This window comes from Petromyzon marinus, chromosome 73 (genome assembly GCF_048934315.1).
Source record: "Petromyzon marinus isolate PM22_M1 ecotype Great Lakes invasive population chromosome 73, UKy_Petmar_22M1.pri1.0, whole genome shotgun sequence".
In the NCBI taxonomy this organism is placed as follows: Eukaryota; Metazoa; Chordata; class Hyperoartia; order Petromyzontiformes; family Petromyzontidae; genus Petromyzon; species Petromyzon marinus.
In genome coordinates, this window is record NC_133739.1 from 6,948,460 (window position 1) to 6,965,655 (window position 17,196).

Consider the following 17,196-nt stretch of genomic DNA (forward strand, 5'->3'; position numbering starts at 1 on the left):
ACATCATCAACAACAACAACATCAACAATAACAACAACAACAACTACTACAACAACATCATCAACTACAACATCAACAACATCATCAACTACAACATCAACAACAACATCAACAACAACATCAACTACTACAACGACTACAACAACTACAACAACATCAACAACAACATCAACATCAACAATAACAACAACTACTACAACAACATCATCAACTACAACATCAACTACAACATCAACAACAACATCAACTACTACAACGACTACAACAACTACAACAACATCAACAACAACATCAACATCAACAACAACAACTACTACAACAACATCGTCAACTACAACATCAACAACAACATCACCAACTACTACAACAACAACATCAACAACAACATCAACTACAACTACTACCACAACTACTACAACTACTACCACAACAACAACATCAACAACATCAACTACGACATCAACAACAACATCAACTACAACATCAACAACATAAACAACATCAACAACATCAACTACTACTACAACAACATCAACTACTACTACCACAACAACAACAACTACTACCACAACAACTACTACTACAACAACTACTACAACTACTACAACATCATCAACAACATCATCAACAACATCAATAACAACATCAACAACATCATCAACAACAACATAAACTACTACAACAACATCAACTACTACAACAACTACTACTACAACATCAACAACATCAACTCCATCAACAACATCAACAACCACTACAACAACATCAACAACAACATCAACTACAACTACTACCACAACTACTACAACATCAACAACTACTACTACAACTACTACTACCACAACAACATCAACAACTACTACCACAACAACAACATCAACTACTACCACAACATCAACAACATCAACAACATCTACTACCACAACAACAACATCAACAACATCAGCTACAACAACACCAACAACATCAACAACATCAGCAACAACAACTACTACAACATCAACAACAACATCAACAACTACTACCACAACAACAACATCACCTACAACAACATCTACTACAACTACTACTACAACAACATCAACAACAACATCACCTACAACAACAACATCACCTACAACAACTACTACCACAACAACATCACCTACAACTACTACCACAACTACTATTACAACAACTACTACTACAACAACTACTACAACTACTACTACCACAACAACATCTACTACAACAACAACTTCAACAACTACTACCACAACAACAACTACTACAACAACAACATCAACAACAACTACTACTACAACAACATCAACAACAACAACATCAACAACATCAACTACTACAACTACTACAACAACAACATCAACAACAACATCAACAACAACATCAACTAATACTACAACAACAACATCAACAACATCACCTGCAACAACAACATCAACAACATCACCTGCAACATCAACAACAACATCAACTACTACAACAACAACAACATCACCTACAACATCAACAACAACATCAACATCAACAACATCAACTACTACTACTACTACCACAACAACATCACCTACATCAACAACAACTACCACAACAACAACCACAACTACTACAACTAATACCACAACAACATCAACAACAACACCTACAACTACAACATCAACAACAACAACACCTACAACAACAACATCAACAACATCAACTACTACTACCACAACATCACCTACAACAACATCAACAACAACAACAACTACCACAACAACAACATCAACAACTACTACCACAACAACAACTACTACCACAACAACAACATCACCTACAACATCAACTACTACAACTACTACCACAACAACAACATCAACAACAACATCACCTACAACAACTACTACAACTACTACCACAACAACAACTACTACTACTACTGCTACATCACCTACAACAACAACATCACCTACAACCACAACAACATCACCTACAACAACAACATCACCTACAACCACAACAACATCACCTACAACAACATCACCTACAACAACTACTACCACAACAACATCACCTACAACAACTCCTACAACAACAACTACTACCACAACTACTACAACTACTACCACAACAACTACTACCACAACAACATCACCTACAACAACAACATCACCTACAACAACAACTACTACCACAACAACAACATCACCTACAACTACTACCACAACTACTATTACAACAACTACTACTACAACAACTACTACCACAACAACAACATCACCTACAACAACAACATCACCTACAACAACAACTACTACCACAACAACATCACCTACAACAACAACTACTACCACAACAACAACATCACCTACAACATCACCTACAACATCACCTACAACAACAACTACCACCACAACTACTATTACAACAACTACTACCACAACAACAACAACTATTACAACAACTACTACCACAACAACAACAACTACTACAACTACTACAACATCACCTACAACAACAACATCAGTAGTGTAGTAGTGTATAATGTAGTGTAGTAGTATATAGTGTAGTAGTATATAATGTAGTAGTGTAGTAGTGTATAGTGTAGTGTATAATGTAGTGTAGTAGTGTAAAGTATATTGTATAGTAGTGTAGTGTATAATGCAGTGTAGTAGTGTATAGTATAGTGTATAGTAGTGCAGTGTTAAATGTAGTGTAGTAGTATATAATGAAGTAGTGTATAATGTAGTGTAGTAGTGTATAGTGTATAACGTAGTAGTGTATAATGTAGTAGTGTATAATGTAGTAGTGTATAGTGTAGTAGTGTATAATGTAGTAGTGTATAATGTAGTGTATAGTATATAATGTAGTATATAATGTAGAGTAGTAGTGTATAATGTAGTGTAGTAGTATATAATGTAGTAGTGTATAATGTAGTGTAGTAGTATATAATGTAGTAGTGCATAATGTAGTAGTATATAATGTAGTGTAGTAGTATATAACGTAGTAGTGTATAATGTAGTAGTGTATAATGTAGTGTAGTAGTGTATAATGTAGTGTAGTAGTGTATAGTGTAGTAGTACATAATGTAGTAGTATATAATGTAGTAGTGTATAGTGTAGTAGTGTATAATGTAGTAGGGTATAATGTAGTAGTGTATAGTGTAGTAGTGTATAATGTAGTAGTATATAATGTAGTGTAGTAGTATATAACGTAGTAGTGTATAATGTAGTAGTGTATAATGTAGTGTAGTAGTATATAGTGTATAACGTAGTAGTATATAACGTAGTAGTATATAACGTAGTAGTGTATAACGCAGTAGTGTATAATGTAGTAGTGTATAATGTAGTATATAATGTAGTGTAGTAGTGTATAATGTAGTAGTGTATAGTATATAATGTAGTGTAGTAGTGTATAATGTAGCGTAGTAGTTTACCAGTGATGAGTGCCGTGTGCTCTGCTCCAGTCCCCACAGAGTGGACTTCACCGCCAGACGGAATCTCAGCGCGAGTCGGCACGGCCGTGGAGGTCACGACAGCCCCCAGGCCCAGCTGACCCCGTGACCCTTGACCCCACAGCCACAGTGACCCCGACTCTACGGGGGGCGGCGGGGCGGGACGGTTCAAGGGTCACGCACAGAGGGGGTCATAGACGTTACAGATGTGTGTGTGTGTGTATGTGTGTATGTATGTGTGTGTGTATGTGTGTGTGTCTGTGTGGTAATAGCTGCTCAGTCAGAGGAGGAGTTGGAGACGCTGCTGCTGAGACTGGAGCGTGCCACTAAGAGGTGGGGCCTTACCATCAGCCCCACCAAAACTAAGCACCTGCCTGGGTATTTTGTACCATCGGACACTCCACCCCCACAACTCCCAATCGGTGATGGGGCAGTTGTGGAGAGAGTGGAGAGTTTCCCATACCTGGGCAGTGTGCTTATGACTGGCTCCAGTTTAACAGCAGAGGTCTCACTCCGAATCAGTCGAGCGGCAATATCTTTTCATCGGTTGCGTAACGCTGTGTGGAAGCTACCTGGTCTGTCGCTCCGCACTAAGCTTCAGGTCTTCTCGGCCACGGTCATTCCCTCCCTTCTCTACGCTTGCGAAACGTGGACCCCCCTAATGGAACATCTTCGCCGGTTAGAAACATTTAGGCTGGCCTGCCTACGATCCATCCTGGGTTTAACCAGACTGGATTGTGTGAGGAGCTCACAAATCCTTGAAAGATCTGGGCAGGGTCCCATCGGTGAGCTCCTCCGGCAGGCAAGGCTGCGATGGCTGGGTCATGTAGCCCGCATGCCCAGCCACCGCATGCCGAAACAGCTTTTGTTTGGCCGGATTGAGGGGGCTAAGCGGGCGCGGCACGGGCTAGAGAAGAGATGGAGTGATGTGGTACAGGAGGACGTGGAGCTGAGTGGACTTGCCGATGACTGGTACCAGCGGTGTCAAGATCGGCCTCTGTGGAGGAGGCTCGTGAAGGATGCTACTGGGCAGTTGGAGGCAGTCGCCCTCCAACAACAACGGAGGGCGGAGGAGCGACGCTCACAACAGCGAGCGGAGCGCCGGGTGGCTAAAGCACAGCAGGTTGGCACAGTAGGGGGCACAGGTGGTGCATCAGCCAGTCATCTCAGTCAGTCGACCTGTGGCACCTGGGTCTGCCCCGTGACCTCCTGCCAGCGGGCGTTCGACACTTCACGTGGCCTCAGGGTGCACATAGCCTGGCACAAGCGTCGTGGTGACGTCACCGCCACTTAGTGGCGAATGGCGGTTGTTGTTGTTGTCTGTGTGTGTGTCTGTGTGTGTCTGTGTGTATGTGTGTGTGTCTGTGTGTGTGTCTGTGTGTGTGTCTGTGTGTGTATGTGTGTATGTATGTGTGTGTGTGTCTGTGTGTGTGTCTGTGTGTGTCTGTGTGTGTGTCTGTGTGTGTGTGTCTGTGTGTATGTGTGTGTGTGTGTGTCTGTGTGTATGTGTGTGTGTGTCTGTGTGTGTGTGTGTAGTCCGGCAAAAAAAACCCCTACCTCCTCGCGGTGCCGGACGGGCAACTCTGTCGTGGACAGTGCTGTGGGGGGAGATCCAATTTTGATTGGCTCCTCCCCTCATGGCATATGTGTCCACCACAGGGGCTAAACGGGGGCTCTGGACGGGTGCGAGGGGCTGGTAACCCCTCCACCTTCAATTAATTACCACGAAACCACGAGTTAAACTGAAATATGTAACTAATAATCTTGTGCCGGAGGCCCCGGGGGGCAAGGCGTCTATGACGTCTCCTGGCCAAACCCCAATTGGCGGAGCCAGGAGATTGAATACCTACCCTCGGGGCTCCTCCAGAAACAACGAAACGCCACTACGGGTGGCCACGTGGAATGTTTGAACGCTCACTGCAGAGGAGAGGCTGCCACTCCTCTGTCGGGAGCTGGACCGGTACCGCCTGGATCTATGCGGCATTCAGGAGGTCCGGTGGACCGGCTCTGGCTCCTGCCACCATGAGGGGTGGACAGTCCTCTACTCGGGGCAGCAGACTGCCAAACAACAGGGTGTGGGTCTTCTTTTGAATAAAAGAATGAAGGGGGCGTGGGAGCGTGGCGGTGAGGTGTGGGAAGCTGTAAGCCCCAGGCTACTTTGGGCTCGCCTTCCCATCAACCGGAGGCGAGGAATGGTGGTCGTGGTTACTTATGCCCCCACCGAAGATGAACATCCGTGGAGGGATGCAGGCAAAGCCGATGAGTCAGATGCCTTCTATGACCTCCTGTCACAGGTGCTGGCTAAAGTGGCCCCTCGGGATAGAGTCATCATGTTGGGTGACTTCAATGCCCGAGTTGGTCATGATACTGGCACCTGGTCTGGAGTGATTGGAGGGCATGGGCCAGATCAACTCAATAACAACGGTAGGAGGCTGCTAGATTTTTGTGCAGCCCATGGGCTTGTAATTACCAACACGCTGTCCCGGTATCGGCGCATCCACACAACATCATGGATGCATGCCGGGTCCAAGCAAGAACATCTGCTGGACTACATAGTGACGGACCAGCGGATGCGAGCCCATGTCCTTGACACCAGGACCTACCGTGGAGCTGATCTGCCCTCTGACCATCGACTAGTCATCTGTAAGATGCGCCTGCCATTCTTCCACTCCGGTGGTGGGTGTACACCCAGGACCCCATTCCAACCTAAAGTGTCCTGGTCTCAGTTATCTGATGAAAGTTGCAAGCGAGAATTTCATCATCGCTTGCGGCTGGGATTGGCATCGTCCTCGACTCCTCCTGATGTCGAGGGTAAATGGGCGAGGTTTAGGACTGTGACTCATGCAGCTGCAATGGCTGCTTTGGGTGCGCGGTCCAGACCTCCCCAGAGACCCTGGCTGACAGAGGAGGTGTTCAGGATGGTTGAGAAAAAGCGACAGGCCCACTGTCATCGGCTACAGAATCCCACGTCAGAGAATGAGGAGGCTTACCGCAGCCTTTGCTCGGAGGTCCGGAGAGCCGTGAGGCGCTGCAAGGTTGGGTGGTGGTCGCGGGTTGCTGAGGAGATGGAGTCTGCCTCAGTGGCCCGTGATCACAAATCTCTATTTAACTCCATCAAAAAAGTAACCTGCAGCGCCACACCTATTACCATCATTAGGGGAAAAAACGGTGATCCAATCTCCGACCCCCAGGAACAGGTTGGCAGATTTGCTGAGCATTTCTGTGAGGTCCTGGGGGAGGGAAAATCCCTCAGCCAGGAAAACATCGTGGCACAAAGTGAGGATGACCCTGCTGAGGCGGCGGTGCCTCAAATATTGGAATAAGTCACCCCCTGTGAGTGGCTGGCTGAAGTGCCATCTGTTAAGGAAGTACTGAAGGCGATCCAGAGTCTGAGACCAGGAAAGGCAGCGGGCAGAGATGATCTCCCAAGCGAAATGCTGAGGGAGGGTGGCGTTTGTGCACAGACTGCCCTATATGACATCATAACAACAGTCTGGACCACTGGACGGGTTCCGCAGGATTGGAAGAATGCCCTGGTGGTCCCCTTATAAAAAGGTGGAACGCACAAACTGTAACAACTACAGGGGCATCTCACTCCTCAATGTGCCGGGAAAGGTCCTGGCAAGGATTATTCAACAACGCCTTGCCAGGCACGCTGAGGAGAGGCTTGCGGAGCCCCAATGCAGTTTCAGGAAAGGGCGGTCCTACACAGATGCCATATTTTCTGTCCGTCTGCTACAGCAGAGGTGTAGGGAATTCCAACAAGACCTACATCTCTGCTTTATTGACCTGGTCAAGGCCTATGATACCATCAGTAGGCCTGGGTTGTGGTTCGTGCTTTTGGAGTACCTGACCCTCTGCTCACGATCATTAAGGACCTTCATGATGGTGAGCGGGCCCGGGTAAAACTACGTGGCCGGGAGTCAGAGCTATTCCCTGTACACCTTGGGGTGCAACAGGGATGTCCTCTGGCTCCCACATTATTTAACATCTACTTTGACCACGTAGTTCGTGAAGCCTTCAATAGCTGTACCGGGGGAATCTCCATTTGGTACAGATAAAATGGGAGGCTGATCGATGCCCAGGTGCGGTCAAGGGATGGCTCCCGATTGCTCAACCACGTTATGTATGCCGATGAATTGGTAATAGCTGCTCATTCAGAGGAGGAGTCGGAGACGCTGCTGCTGAGACTGGAGCGTGCCACTAAGAGGTGCGGCATTACCATCAGCCCCACCAAAACTAAGCACCTGCCTGGGTATTTTGTACCATCGGACACTCCACCCCCACAACTACCAATCGGTGATGGGGCAGTTGTGGAGCGAGTGGAGAGTTTCCCATACCTGGGCAGTGTGCTTATGACTGGCTCCAGTTTAACAGCAGAGGTCTCACTCCGAATCAGTCGAGCGGCAATATCTTTTCATCGGTTGCGTAACGCTGTGTGGAAGCTACCTGGTCTGTCGCTCCGCACTAAGCTTCAGGTCTTCTCGGCCACGGTCATTCCCTCCCTTTTCTATGCTTGCAAAACGTGGACCCCTGTAATGGAATATCTTCGCCGGTTAGAAACATTTAGGCTGGCCTGCCTACGATCCATCCTGGGTTTAACCAGACTGGATTGTGTGAGGAGCTCAAAAATCCTTGAAAGATCTGGGCAAGGTCCCATCGGTGAGCTCCTCCGGCGGGCAAGGCTGCGATGGCTGGGTCATGTAGCCCGCATGCCCAGCCACCGCATGCCGAAACAGCTTTTGTTCGGCCGCATTGAGGGGTTAAACGGGCGCGGCACGGGCTAGAGAAGAGATGGAGTGATGTGGTGCAGGAGGACGTGGAGCTGAGTGGACTTGCCGATGACTGGTACCAGCGGTGTCAAGATCGGCCTCTGTGGAGGAGGCTCGTGAAGGACGCTACTGGGCAGTTGGAGGCAGTCGCCCTCCAACAACAACGGAGGGCGGAGGAGCGACGCTCACAACAACGAGCGGAGCACCGGGTGGCTAAAGCACAGCAGGTTGGCACAGTAGGGGGCACAGGTGGTGCATCAGCCAGTCATCTCAGTCAGTCGACCCGTGGCACCTGGGTCTGCCCCGTGACCTCCTGCCAGCGGGTGTTCGACACTTCACGTGGCCTCAGGGTGCACATAGCCTGGCACAAGCGTCGTGGTGACATCACAGCCACTTAGTGGCAAATGGCGGTTGTTGTTGTTGTCTGCGTGTGAGTATATGTGTGTGTCTCAGTGTATCTGTGTGTGTGTCTGTGTGTGTGTCTGTGTATGTGTCTGTGTGTGTGTCTGTGTGTGTGTGTCTGTATGTGTGTCTGTATGTGTGTGTGTCTGTGTGTGTGTGTGTCTGTATGTGTGTGTGTCTGTATGTGTGTGTGTGTATGTGTGTATGTGTGTGTATGTGTGTCTGTGTGTATGTGTGTGTATGTCTGTGTGTATGTGTCTGTGTGTGTGTATGTGTGCGTGTATGTGTGTGTGTCTGTGTGTGTGTCTGTGTGTGTGTGTCTGTGTGTGTGTGTCTGTGTGTGTGTATGTGTGTGTGTGTCTGTGTGTCTGTATGTGTGTGTGCATGTGTCTGTGTGTGTGTGTGTGTCTATGTGTGTGTGTGTGTCTGTGTGTCTGTCTGTGTGTGTGTCTGTCTGTGTGTATGTGTCTGTGTGTGTGTATCTGTGTGTCTGTGTGTGTCTGTCTGTCTGTGTGTGTATGTGTCTGTGTGTCTGTATGTGTCTGTGTGTGTGTGTGTATCTGTGTGTCTGTGTGTGTGTCTGTCTGTGTGTATGTGTGTGTGTCTGTCTGTGTGTGTGTCTGTGTGTGTGTGTCTGTCTGTGTGTGTCTGTGTGTGTGTGTGTCTGTGTGTCTGTGTGTGTGTATGTGTCTGTGTCTGTGGGTGTGTCTGTGTGTTACTCACCAGTGAGTGCAGCTGTGTGGGAGCCACCGCAGGAGACGGAGCGGCACGGCTCAGAGAGGACGTCCACACGGCCTGGCACACGGGAACCTTCACACACACGCACACATACACACACACAGACACACACACACACATACACACACACAGACACACACACAGACACATACACATACAGACACACACACATACACACACATTAACACACACACATTAACACACACACATACACACACACACACAGACACACACACAGATACACACACATAGACACACACACAGACACACACACAGACACACACTCACACACACACAGTGACACACTCACACACACAGTGACACAAACACACACAGTGACACAGACACACACACACATACAGACACAGACACAACAACAACAACCGCCATTCGCCACTAAGTGGCGGTGACGTCACCACGACGCTTGTGCCAGGCCATGTGCACCTTGAGGCCACGTGAAGTGTCGAACGCCCGCTGGCAGGAGGTCACGGGGCAGACCCAGGTGCCACGGGTCGACTGACTGAGATGACTGGCTGATGCACCACCTGTGCCCCCTACTGTGCCAACCTGCTGTGCTTTAGCCACCCGGCGCTCCGCTCGTTGTTCTGAGCGTCGCTCCTCCGCCCTCCGTTGTTGTTGGAGGGCGACTACCTCCAACTGCCCAGTAGCGTCCTTCACGAGCCTCCTCCACAGAGGCCGATCTTGACACCGCTGGTACCAGTCATCGGCAAGTCCACTCAGCTCCACGTCCTCCTGTACCACATCACTCCATCTCTTCTCTAGCCCGTGCCGCGCCCGCTTAGCCCCCTCAATCCGGCGAAACAAAAGCCGTTTCGGCATGCGGTGGCTGGGCATGCGGGCTACATGACCCAGCCATCGCAGCCTTCCCTGCCGTAGGAGCTCACCGATGGGACCTTGCCCAGATCTTTCAAGGATTTGTGAGCTCCTCACACAATCCAGTCTGGTTAAACCCAGGATGGATCGTAGGCAGGCCAGCCTAAATGTTTCTAACCGGCGAAGATGTTCCATTAGGGGGATCCACGTTTCGCAAGCGTAGAGAAGGGAGGGAATGACCGTGGCCGAGAAGACCTGAAGCTTAGTGCGGAGCGACAGACCAGGTAGCTTCCACACAGCGTTACGCAACCGATGAAAAGATATTGCCGCTCGACTGATTCGGAGTGAGACACAGACACACACACAGACACATACACACACAGACACATACACACACAGACACACACACATACACACACGCATTAACACACGCACATACACACACACACAGACACACACCCAGATACACACACAGACACACACACAGACACACAGACAGACACACACACAGACACACACAGTGACACAGACACACACACAGTGACACACACACACACAGTGGCACACACACACAGACACACACATACACACACAGTGACACACACACACAGTGACACACACAGACACACACACAGACACAGACACACACACAGTGACACACACACACACAGTGACACACACACACACAGACACACATACACAGTGACACACACACACACAGTGACACACACACACACACACAGTGACACACACACACAGACACACACACACAGACATACAAAGATAAAGTGCACCTATGAAGGCCGGAACGGTACACGAGGGGGTGGGTGGCCAGCACCACGCCCGACCACCTTTGTCTCCCTAGTGGCAATGTTTACACACCGCACCAGGTACTCATTTGAGGCTGAGTCGACCTAGGGGAGGCTCGGGACCGGTTCAGATAATCGTCACTGGTGTTGGCCGTGAGCGGGAATCGAATCCGGGTCGCCAGGTTCATAGCGCAGTGCGCTAACCGCTACACACACACACAGTGACACACACACAGTGACACATACACACAGACAGACACACACACCACACACACACACACAGACACACACTCACACACACACAGTGACACACGCACACACATAGACACACACACTCGCACACACAGACAGACAGAAACACACACAGTGACACACACACAGTGACACACACACAGTGACACACACACACAGTGACACACACAGTGACACACACACAGTGTCACACACACAGACACACACACAGACACACACAGTGACACACACTCACACACACAGTGACACACACAGTGACAACAACAACAACAACCGCCATTCGCCACTAAGTGGCGGTGACGTCACCACGACGCTTGTGCCAGGCTGTGTGCACCCTGAGGCCACGTGAAGTGTCGAACGCCCGCTGGCAGGAGGTCACGGGGCAGACCCAGGTGCCACGGGTCGACTGACTGAGATGACTGGCTGATGCACCACCTGTGCCCCCTACTGTGCCAACCTGCTGTGCTTTAGCCACCCGGCGCTCCGCTCGCTGTTGTGAGCGTCGCTCCTCCGCCCTCCGTTGTTGTTGGAGGGCGACTGCCTCCAACTGCCCAGTAGCATCCTTCACGAGCCTCCTCCACAGAGGCCGATCTTGACACCGCTGGTACCAGTCATCGGCAAGTCCACTCAGCTCCACGTCCTCCTGTACCACATCACTCCATCTCTTCTCTAGCCCGTGCCGCGCCCGCTTAGCCCCCTCAATCCGGCCAAACAAAAGCTGTTTCGGCATGCGGTGGCTGGGCATGCGGGCTACATGACCCAGCCATCGCAGCCTTGCCTGCCGGAGGAGCTCACCGATGGGACCCTGCCCAGATCTTTCAAGGATTTGTGAGCTCCTCACACAATCCAGTCTGGTTAAACCCAGGATGGATCGTAGGCAGGCCAGCCTAAATGTTTCTAACCGGCGAAGATGTTCCATTAGGGGGGTCCACGTTTCGCAAGCGTAGAGAAGGGAGGGAATGACCGTGGCCGAGAAGACCTGAAGCTTAGTGCGGAGCGACAGACCAGGTAGCTTCCACACAGCGTTACGCAACCGATGAAAAGATATTGCCGCTCGACTGATTCGGAGTGAGACCTCTGCTGTTAAACTGGAGCCAGTCATAAGCACACTGCCCAGGTATGGGAAACTCTCCACTCTCTCCACAACTGCCCCATCACCGATTGGGAGTTGTGGGGGTGGAGTGTCCGATGGTACAAAATACCCAGGCAGGTGCTTAGTTTTGGTGGGGCTGATGGTAAGGCCCCACCTCTTAGTGGCACGCTCCAGTCTCAGCAGCAGCGTCTCCAACTCCTCCTCTGACTGAGCAGCTATTACCAAGTCATCAGCATACATAACGTGGTTGAGCAATAGGGAGCCATCCCTTGACCGCACCCGGGCATCGATTAGCCTCCCATTATATCTGTACCATATGGAGATTCCCCCGGTACAGCTATTGAAGGCTTCACGAACTACGTGGTCAAAATAGATGTTAAATAATGTGGGAGCCAGAGGACATCCCTGTCGCACCCCAAGGTGTACAGGGAATGGCTCTGACTCCCGGCCACGTAGTTTTACCCGGGCCCGCTCACCATCATGAAGGTCCTTAATGATCGTGAGCAGAGGGTCAGGTACTCCAAAAGCACGAAGAACGACCCAGAGCCCAGGCCTACTGATGGTATCATAGGCCTTGACCAGGTCAATAAAGCAGAGATGTAGGTCTTGTTGGAATTCCCTACACCTCTGCTGTAGCAGACGGACAGAAAATATGGCATCTGTGCAGGACCGCCCTTCCCTGAAACCGCATTGGGGCTCCGCAAGCCTCTCCTCAGCGTGCCTGGCAAGGCGATGCTGAATAATCCTTGCCAGGACCTTTCCCGGCACACTGAGGAGTGAGATGCCCCTGTAGTTGTTACAGTCTGTGCGGTCCCCCTTCTTAAAAAGGGGGACCACCAGGGCATCCTTCCAATCCTGCGGAACCCGTCCAGTGGTCCAGACTGTTGTTATGATGTCATATAGGGCAGTCTGTGCACAAACGCCACCCTCCCTCAGCATTTCGCTTGGGAGATCATCTCTGCCCGCTGCCTTTCCTGGTCTCAGACTCCGGATCGCCTTCAATACTTCATCAGCAGCTGGCACCTCAGCCAGCCACTCACAGGGGGTGACTTCATCCAATATTTGAGGCACCGCAGCCTCAGCAGGGTCATCCTCACTTTGTGCCACGATGTTTTCCTGGCTGAGGGATTTTCCCTCCCCCAGGACCTCACAGAAATGCTCAGCAAATCTGCGAACCTGTTCCTGGGGGTCGGAAATTGGATCACTGTTTTTTCCCCTAATGATGGTAATAGGTGTGGCGCTGCAGGTTACTTTTTTGATGGAGTTAAATAGAGATTTGTGATCACGGGCCACTGAGGCAGACTCCATCTCCTCAGCAACCCGCGACCACCACCCATCCTTGCAGCGCCTCACGGCTCTCCGAACCTCCGAGCGAAGGCTGCGGTAAGCCTCCTCATTCTCTGACGTGGGATTCTGTAGCCGATGACAGTGGGCCTGTCGCTTTTTCTCAACCATCCTGAACAACTCCTCTGTCATCCAGGGTGTCTGGGGAGGTCTGGACCGCATACCCAAAGCAGCCATTGCAGCTGCATGAGTCACAGTCCTAAACCTCGCCCATTTACCCTCGACATCAGGAGGAGTCGGGGACGATGCCAATCCCAGCCGCAAGCGATGATGAAATTCTCGCTTGCAACTTTCATCAGATAACTGAGACCAGGCCACTTTAGGTTGGAATGGGGTCCTGGGTGTACACCCACCACCGGAGTGGAAGAATGGCAGGCGCATCTTACAGATGACTAGTCGATGGTCAGAGGGCAGATCAGCTCCACGGTAGGTCCTGGTGTCAAGGACATGGGCTCGCATTCGCTGGTCCGTCACTATGTAGTCCAGCAGATGTTCTTGCTTGGACCCGGCATGCATCCATGATGTTGTGTGGATGCGCCGATGCCGGAACAGCGTGTTGGTAATTACAAGCCCATGGGCTGCACAAAAATCTAGCAGCCTCCTACCGTTGTTATTGAGCTGATCTGGCCCATGCCCTCCAATCACTCCAGACCAGGTGCCAGTATCATGACCAACTCGGGCATTGAAGTCACCCAACATGATGACTCTATCCCGAGGGGCCACTTTAGCCAGCACCTGTGACAGGAGGTCATAGAAGGCATCTGACTCATCGGCTTTGCCTGCATCCCTCCACGGATGTTCATCTTCGGTGGGGGCATAAGTAACCACGACCACCATTCCTCGCCTCCGGTTGATGGGAAGGCGAGCCCAAAGTAGCCTGGGGCTTACAGCTTCCCACACCTCACCGCCACGCTCCCACGCCCCCTTCATTCCCTTGTTCAAAAGAAGACCTACACCCTGTTGTTTGGCAGTCTGTCCGGCAAAACAACCCCCTACCTCCTCGCGGTGCCGGACGGGCAACTCTGTCGTGGACAGCGCTGTGGGGGGAGATCCAATTTTGATTGGCTCCTCCCTTCATGGCATATGTGTCCACCACAGGGGCTAAACGGGGGCTCTGGACGGGTGCGAGGGGCTGGTAACCCCTCCACCTTCAATTAATTACCACGAAACTACGAATTAAACTGCCACACAGTGACACACACACACACACAGACATACACTCACACACACACATTCACCTTGTTCGTCACAGCTGCGTCCAAGGCGACCACCCTCCGGATCTCCGCAGGTCCACACAGCCCCGTCCTCTGTCGTCATGGAAACGCAGCGACACCGTCACCATGGAAACTCCACTCGTCATCATCACCATAGCAACAGTGGGGAACCCAGCGACACCGTCACCATGGAAACGCCACTCATCACCATAGCAACAATAACAGCTGCCTAGTAGTGAGTGTACTAGTTAGTGTCGTAGTTAGTGTGATAGTGTAGTAGTTAGTGTAGTAGTTAGTACTAGATAGTGTACTAGTGTAGTAGTTAGTGTAGTAGTTTCTGTAGTAGTTAGTGTGATAGTGTAGTAGTTAGTGTAGTAGTAAGTGTACTAGGTAGTGTGATAGTTTAGTAATTAGTGTATTAGTTAGTGTAGTGGATAGTGTACTAGTTAGTGTACTAGTTAGTGTACTAGTGTAGTAGTTCGTGTACTAGTTAGTGTACTAGTGTAGTAGTTAGTACTAGTGTATTAGTGAGTCTACTAGTTAGTGTGATAGTGTAGTAGTTAGTGTAGTAGTTTCTGTAGTAGTTAGTGTGATAGTGTAGTAGTTAGTGCAGTAGTTATAACTAGTTAGTGTACTAGTTAGTACTAGTTATCACTAGTTAGTGCACTAGTTAGTACTAATTAGCACTGCTTAGTGTAGTAGTTATCACTAGTTAGTGTACTAGTTAGTACTAGTTAGTGTAGTAGTTAGTGTACTAGTTAGTGTAGTGGTTAGTGTGATAGTGTAGTAGTTAGTGTAGTAGTTAGTGTAGTAGTTAGTACTAGATAGTGTACTAGTGTAGTAGTTAGTGTAGTAGTTAGTGTAGTAGTTAGTGTAGTAGTTAGTGTACTAGTGTAGTAGTTAGTGTAATAGTTAGTGTGATACTGTAGTCGTTAGTGTACTAGTTAGTGTGATACTGTAGTAGTTAGTGCACAAGTTAGTGTAGTAGTTAGTGTACTAGTAGGTGTACTAGTTAGTGTAGTAGTTAGTGTACTAGTTAGATTACTAGTTAGTGTGATAGTGTAGTAGTTAGTGTACTAGTTAGTGTACTAGTTAGTGTCGTAGTTAGTACTAGTTAGTGTACTAGTGTAGTAGTGAGTACTAGTTAGTGTACTAGTGTAGTAGTTATCACTAGTTAGTGTACTAGTTAGTACTAGTTATCATTAGCTAGTGTACTAGTTAGTACTAGGTAGTACTAGTTAGTGTAGTAGTTATCACTAGTTAGTGTACTAGTTAGTACTGGTTAGTGTAGTAGTTAGTACTAGTTATTGTACTAGTTAGCGTGTAACTCAACGCTAACGGAGGCGCTGTGTCTGTGCCCACAGGACAGTACTAGTTAGTGTACTAGTTAGTGTAGTAGTTAGTGTACTAGTTAGTACTAGTTAGTGTACTAGTTAGTACTAGTTAGTGTACTAGTAAGTGTACTAGTTAGTACTAGTTAGTACTAGTTAGTGTACTAGTTAGTACTAGTTAGTGTACTAGTTAGTGTAGTAGTTAGTACTAGTTAGTAGTTAGTGTACTAGTTAGCGTGTAACTCACCGCTAACGAAGCCGCTGTGTCTGTGCCCACAGGACAGTACTAGTTAGTACTAGTTAGTGTAGTAGTTAGTACTAGTTAGTACTAGTTAGTGTACTAGTTAGTACTAGTTAGTGTACTAGTTAGTGTAGTAGTTAGTGTACTAGTTAGTACTAGTTAGTGTAGTAATTAACGGTGTAACTCACCGCTAACGAAGGCGCTGTGTGTGTGCCCACAGGACAGTACTAGTTAGTGTAGTAGTTAGTACTAGTTAGTGTAGTAGTTAGTACTAGTTAGTGTAGTAGTTAGTACTAGTTATCACTAGTTAGTGTACTACTTAGCGTGTAACTCACCGCTAACGAAGGCGCTGTGTCTGTGCCCAGAGGACAGTACTAGTTAGTACTAGTTAGTGTACTAGTCAATACTAGTTAGTGTAGTAATTAGTACTAGTTAGTGTAGTAGTTAGCGTGTAACTCACCGCTAACGAAGGTGCTGTGTCTGTGCCCACAGGACAGGGCTAGTTAGTGTACTAGTTAGTGTACTAGTTAGTACTAGTTAGTGTACTAGTTAATATTAGTTAGTGTACTAGTTAGTACTAGTTAGTGTACTAGTTAGTGTGTAACTCACCGCTAACGAAGGCGCTGTGTCTGTGCCCACAGGACAGTACTAGTTAGTGTACTAGTTAGTACTAGTTAGTGTACTAGTTAGTGTACTAGTTAGTGTACTAGTTAGTACTAGTTAGTGTACTAGT

The 17,196-nt window shown here is 48.7% G+C and overlaps 1 protein-coding gene across 8 annotated transcripts in view; it reads right to left on the reverse strand.

Moving 5' to 3' along the window:
* Nucleotides 1-17,196, reverse strand: part of LOC116957384 (X-linked retinitis pigmentosa GTPase regulator-like) — a 91,360-nt gene that overhangs the window by 55,553 nt on the left and 18,611 nt on the right. For all 8 annotated transcript variants that reach the window (XM_076055867.1, XM_076055870.1, XM_076055869.1 and 5 more), the window contains 3 exons: nucleotides 14,916-14,984; nucleotides 9,331-9,417; nucleotides 3,416-3,574 (listed from right to left, as the gene is read on the reverse strand). In XM_076055867.1, coding sequence (XP_075911982.1) covers nucleotides 3,416-3,574; nucleotides 9,331-9,417; nucleotides 14,916-14,984 — 315 coding nt within the window. The remainder of the gene's footprint in view (nucleotides 1-3,415; nucleotides 3,575-9,330; nucleotides 9,418-14,915; nucleotides 14,985-17,196) is intronic.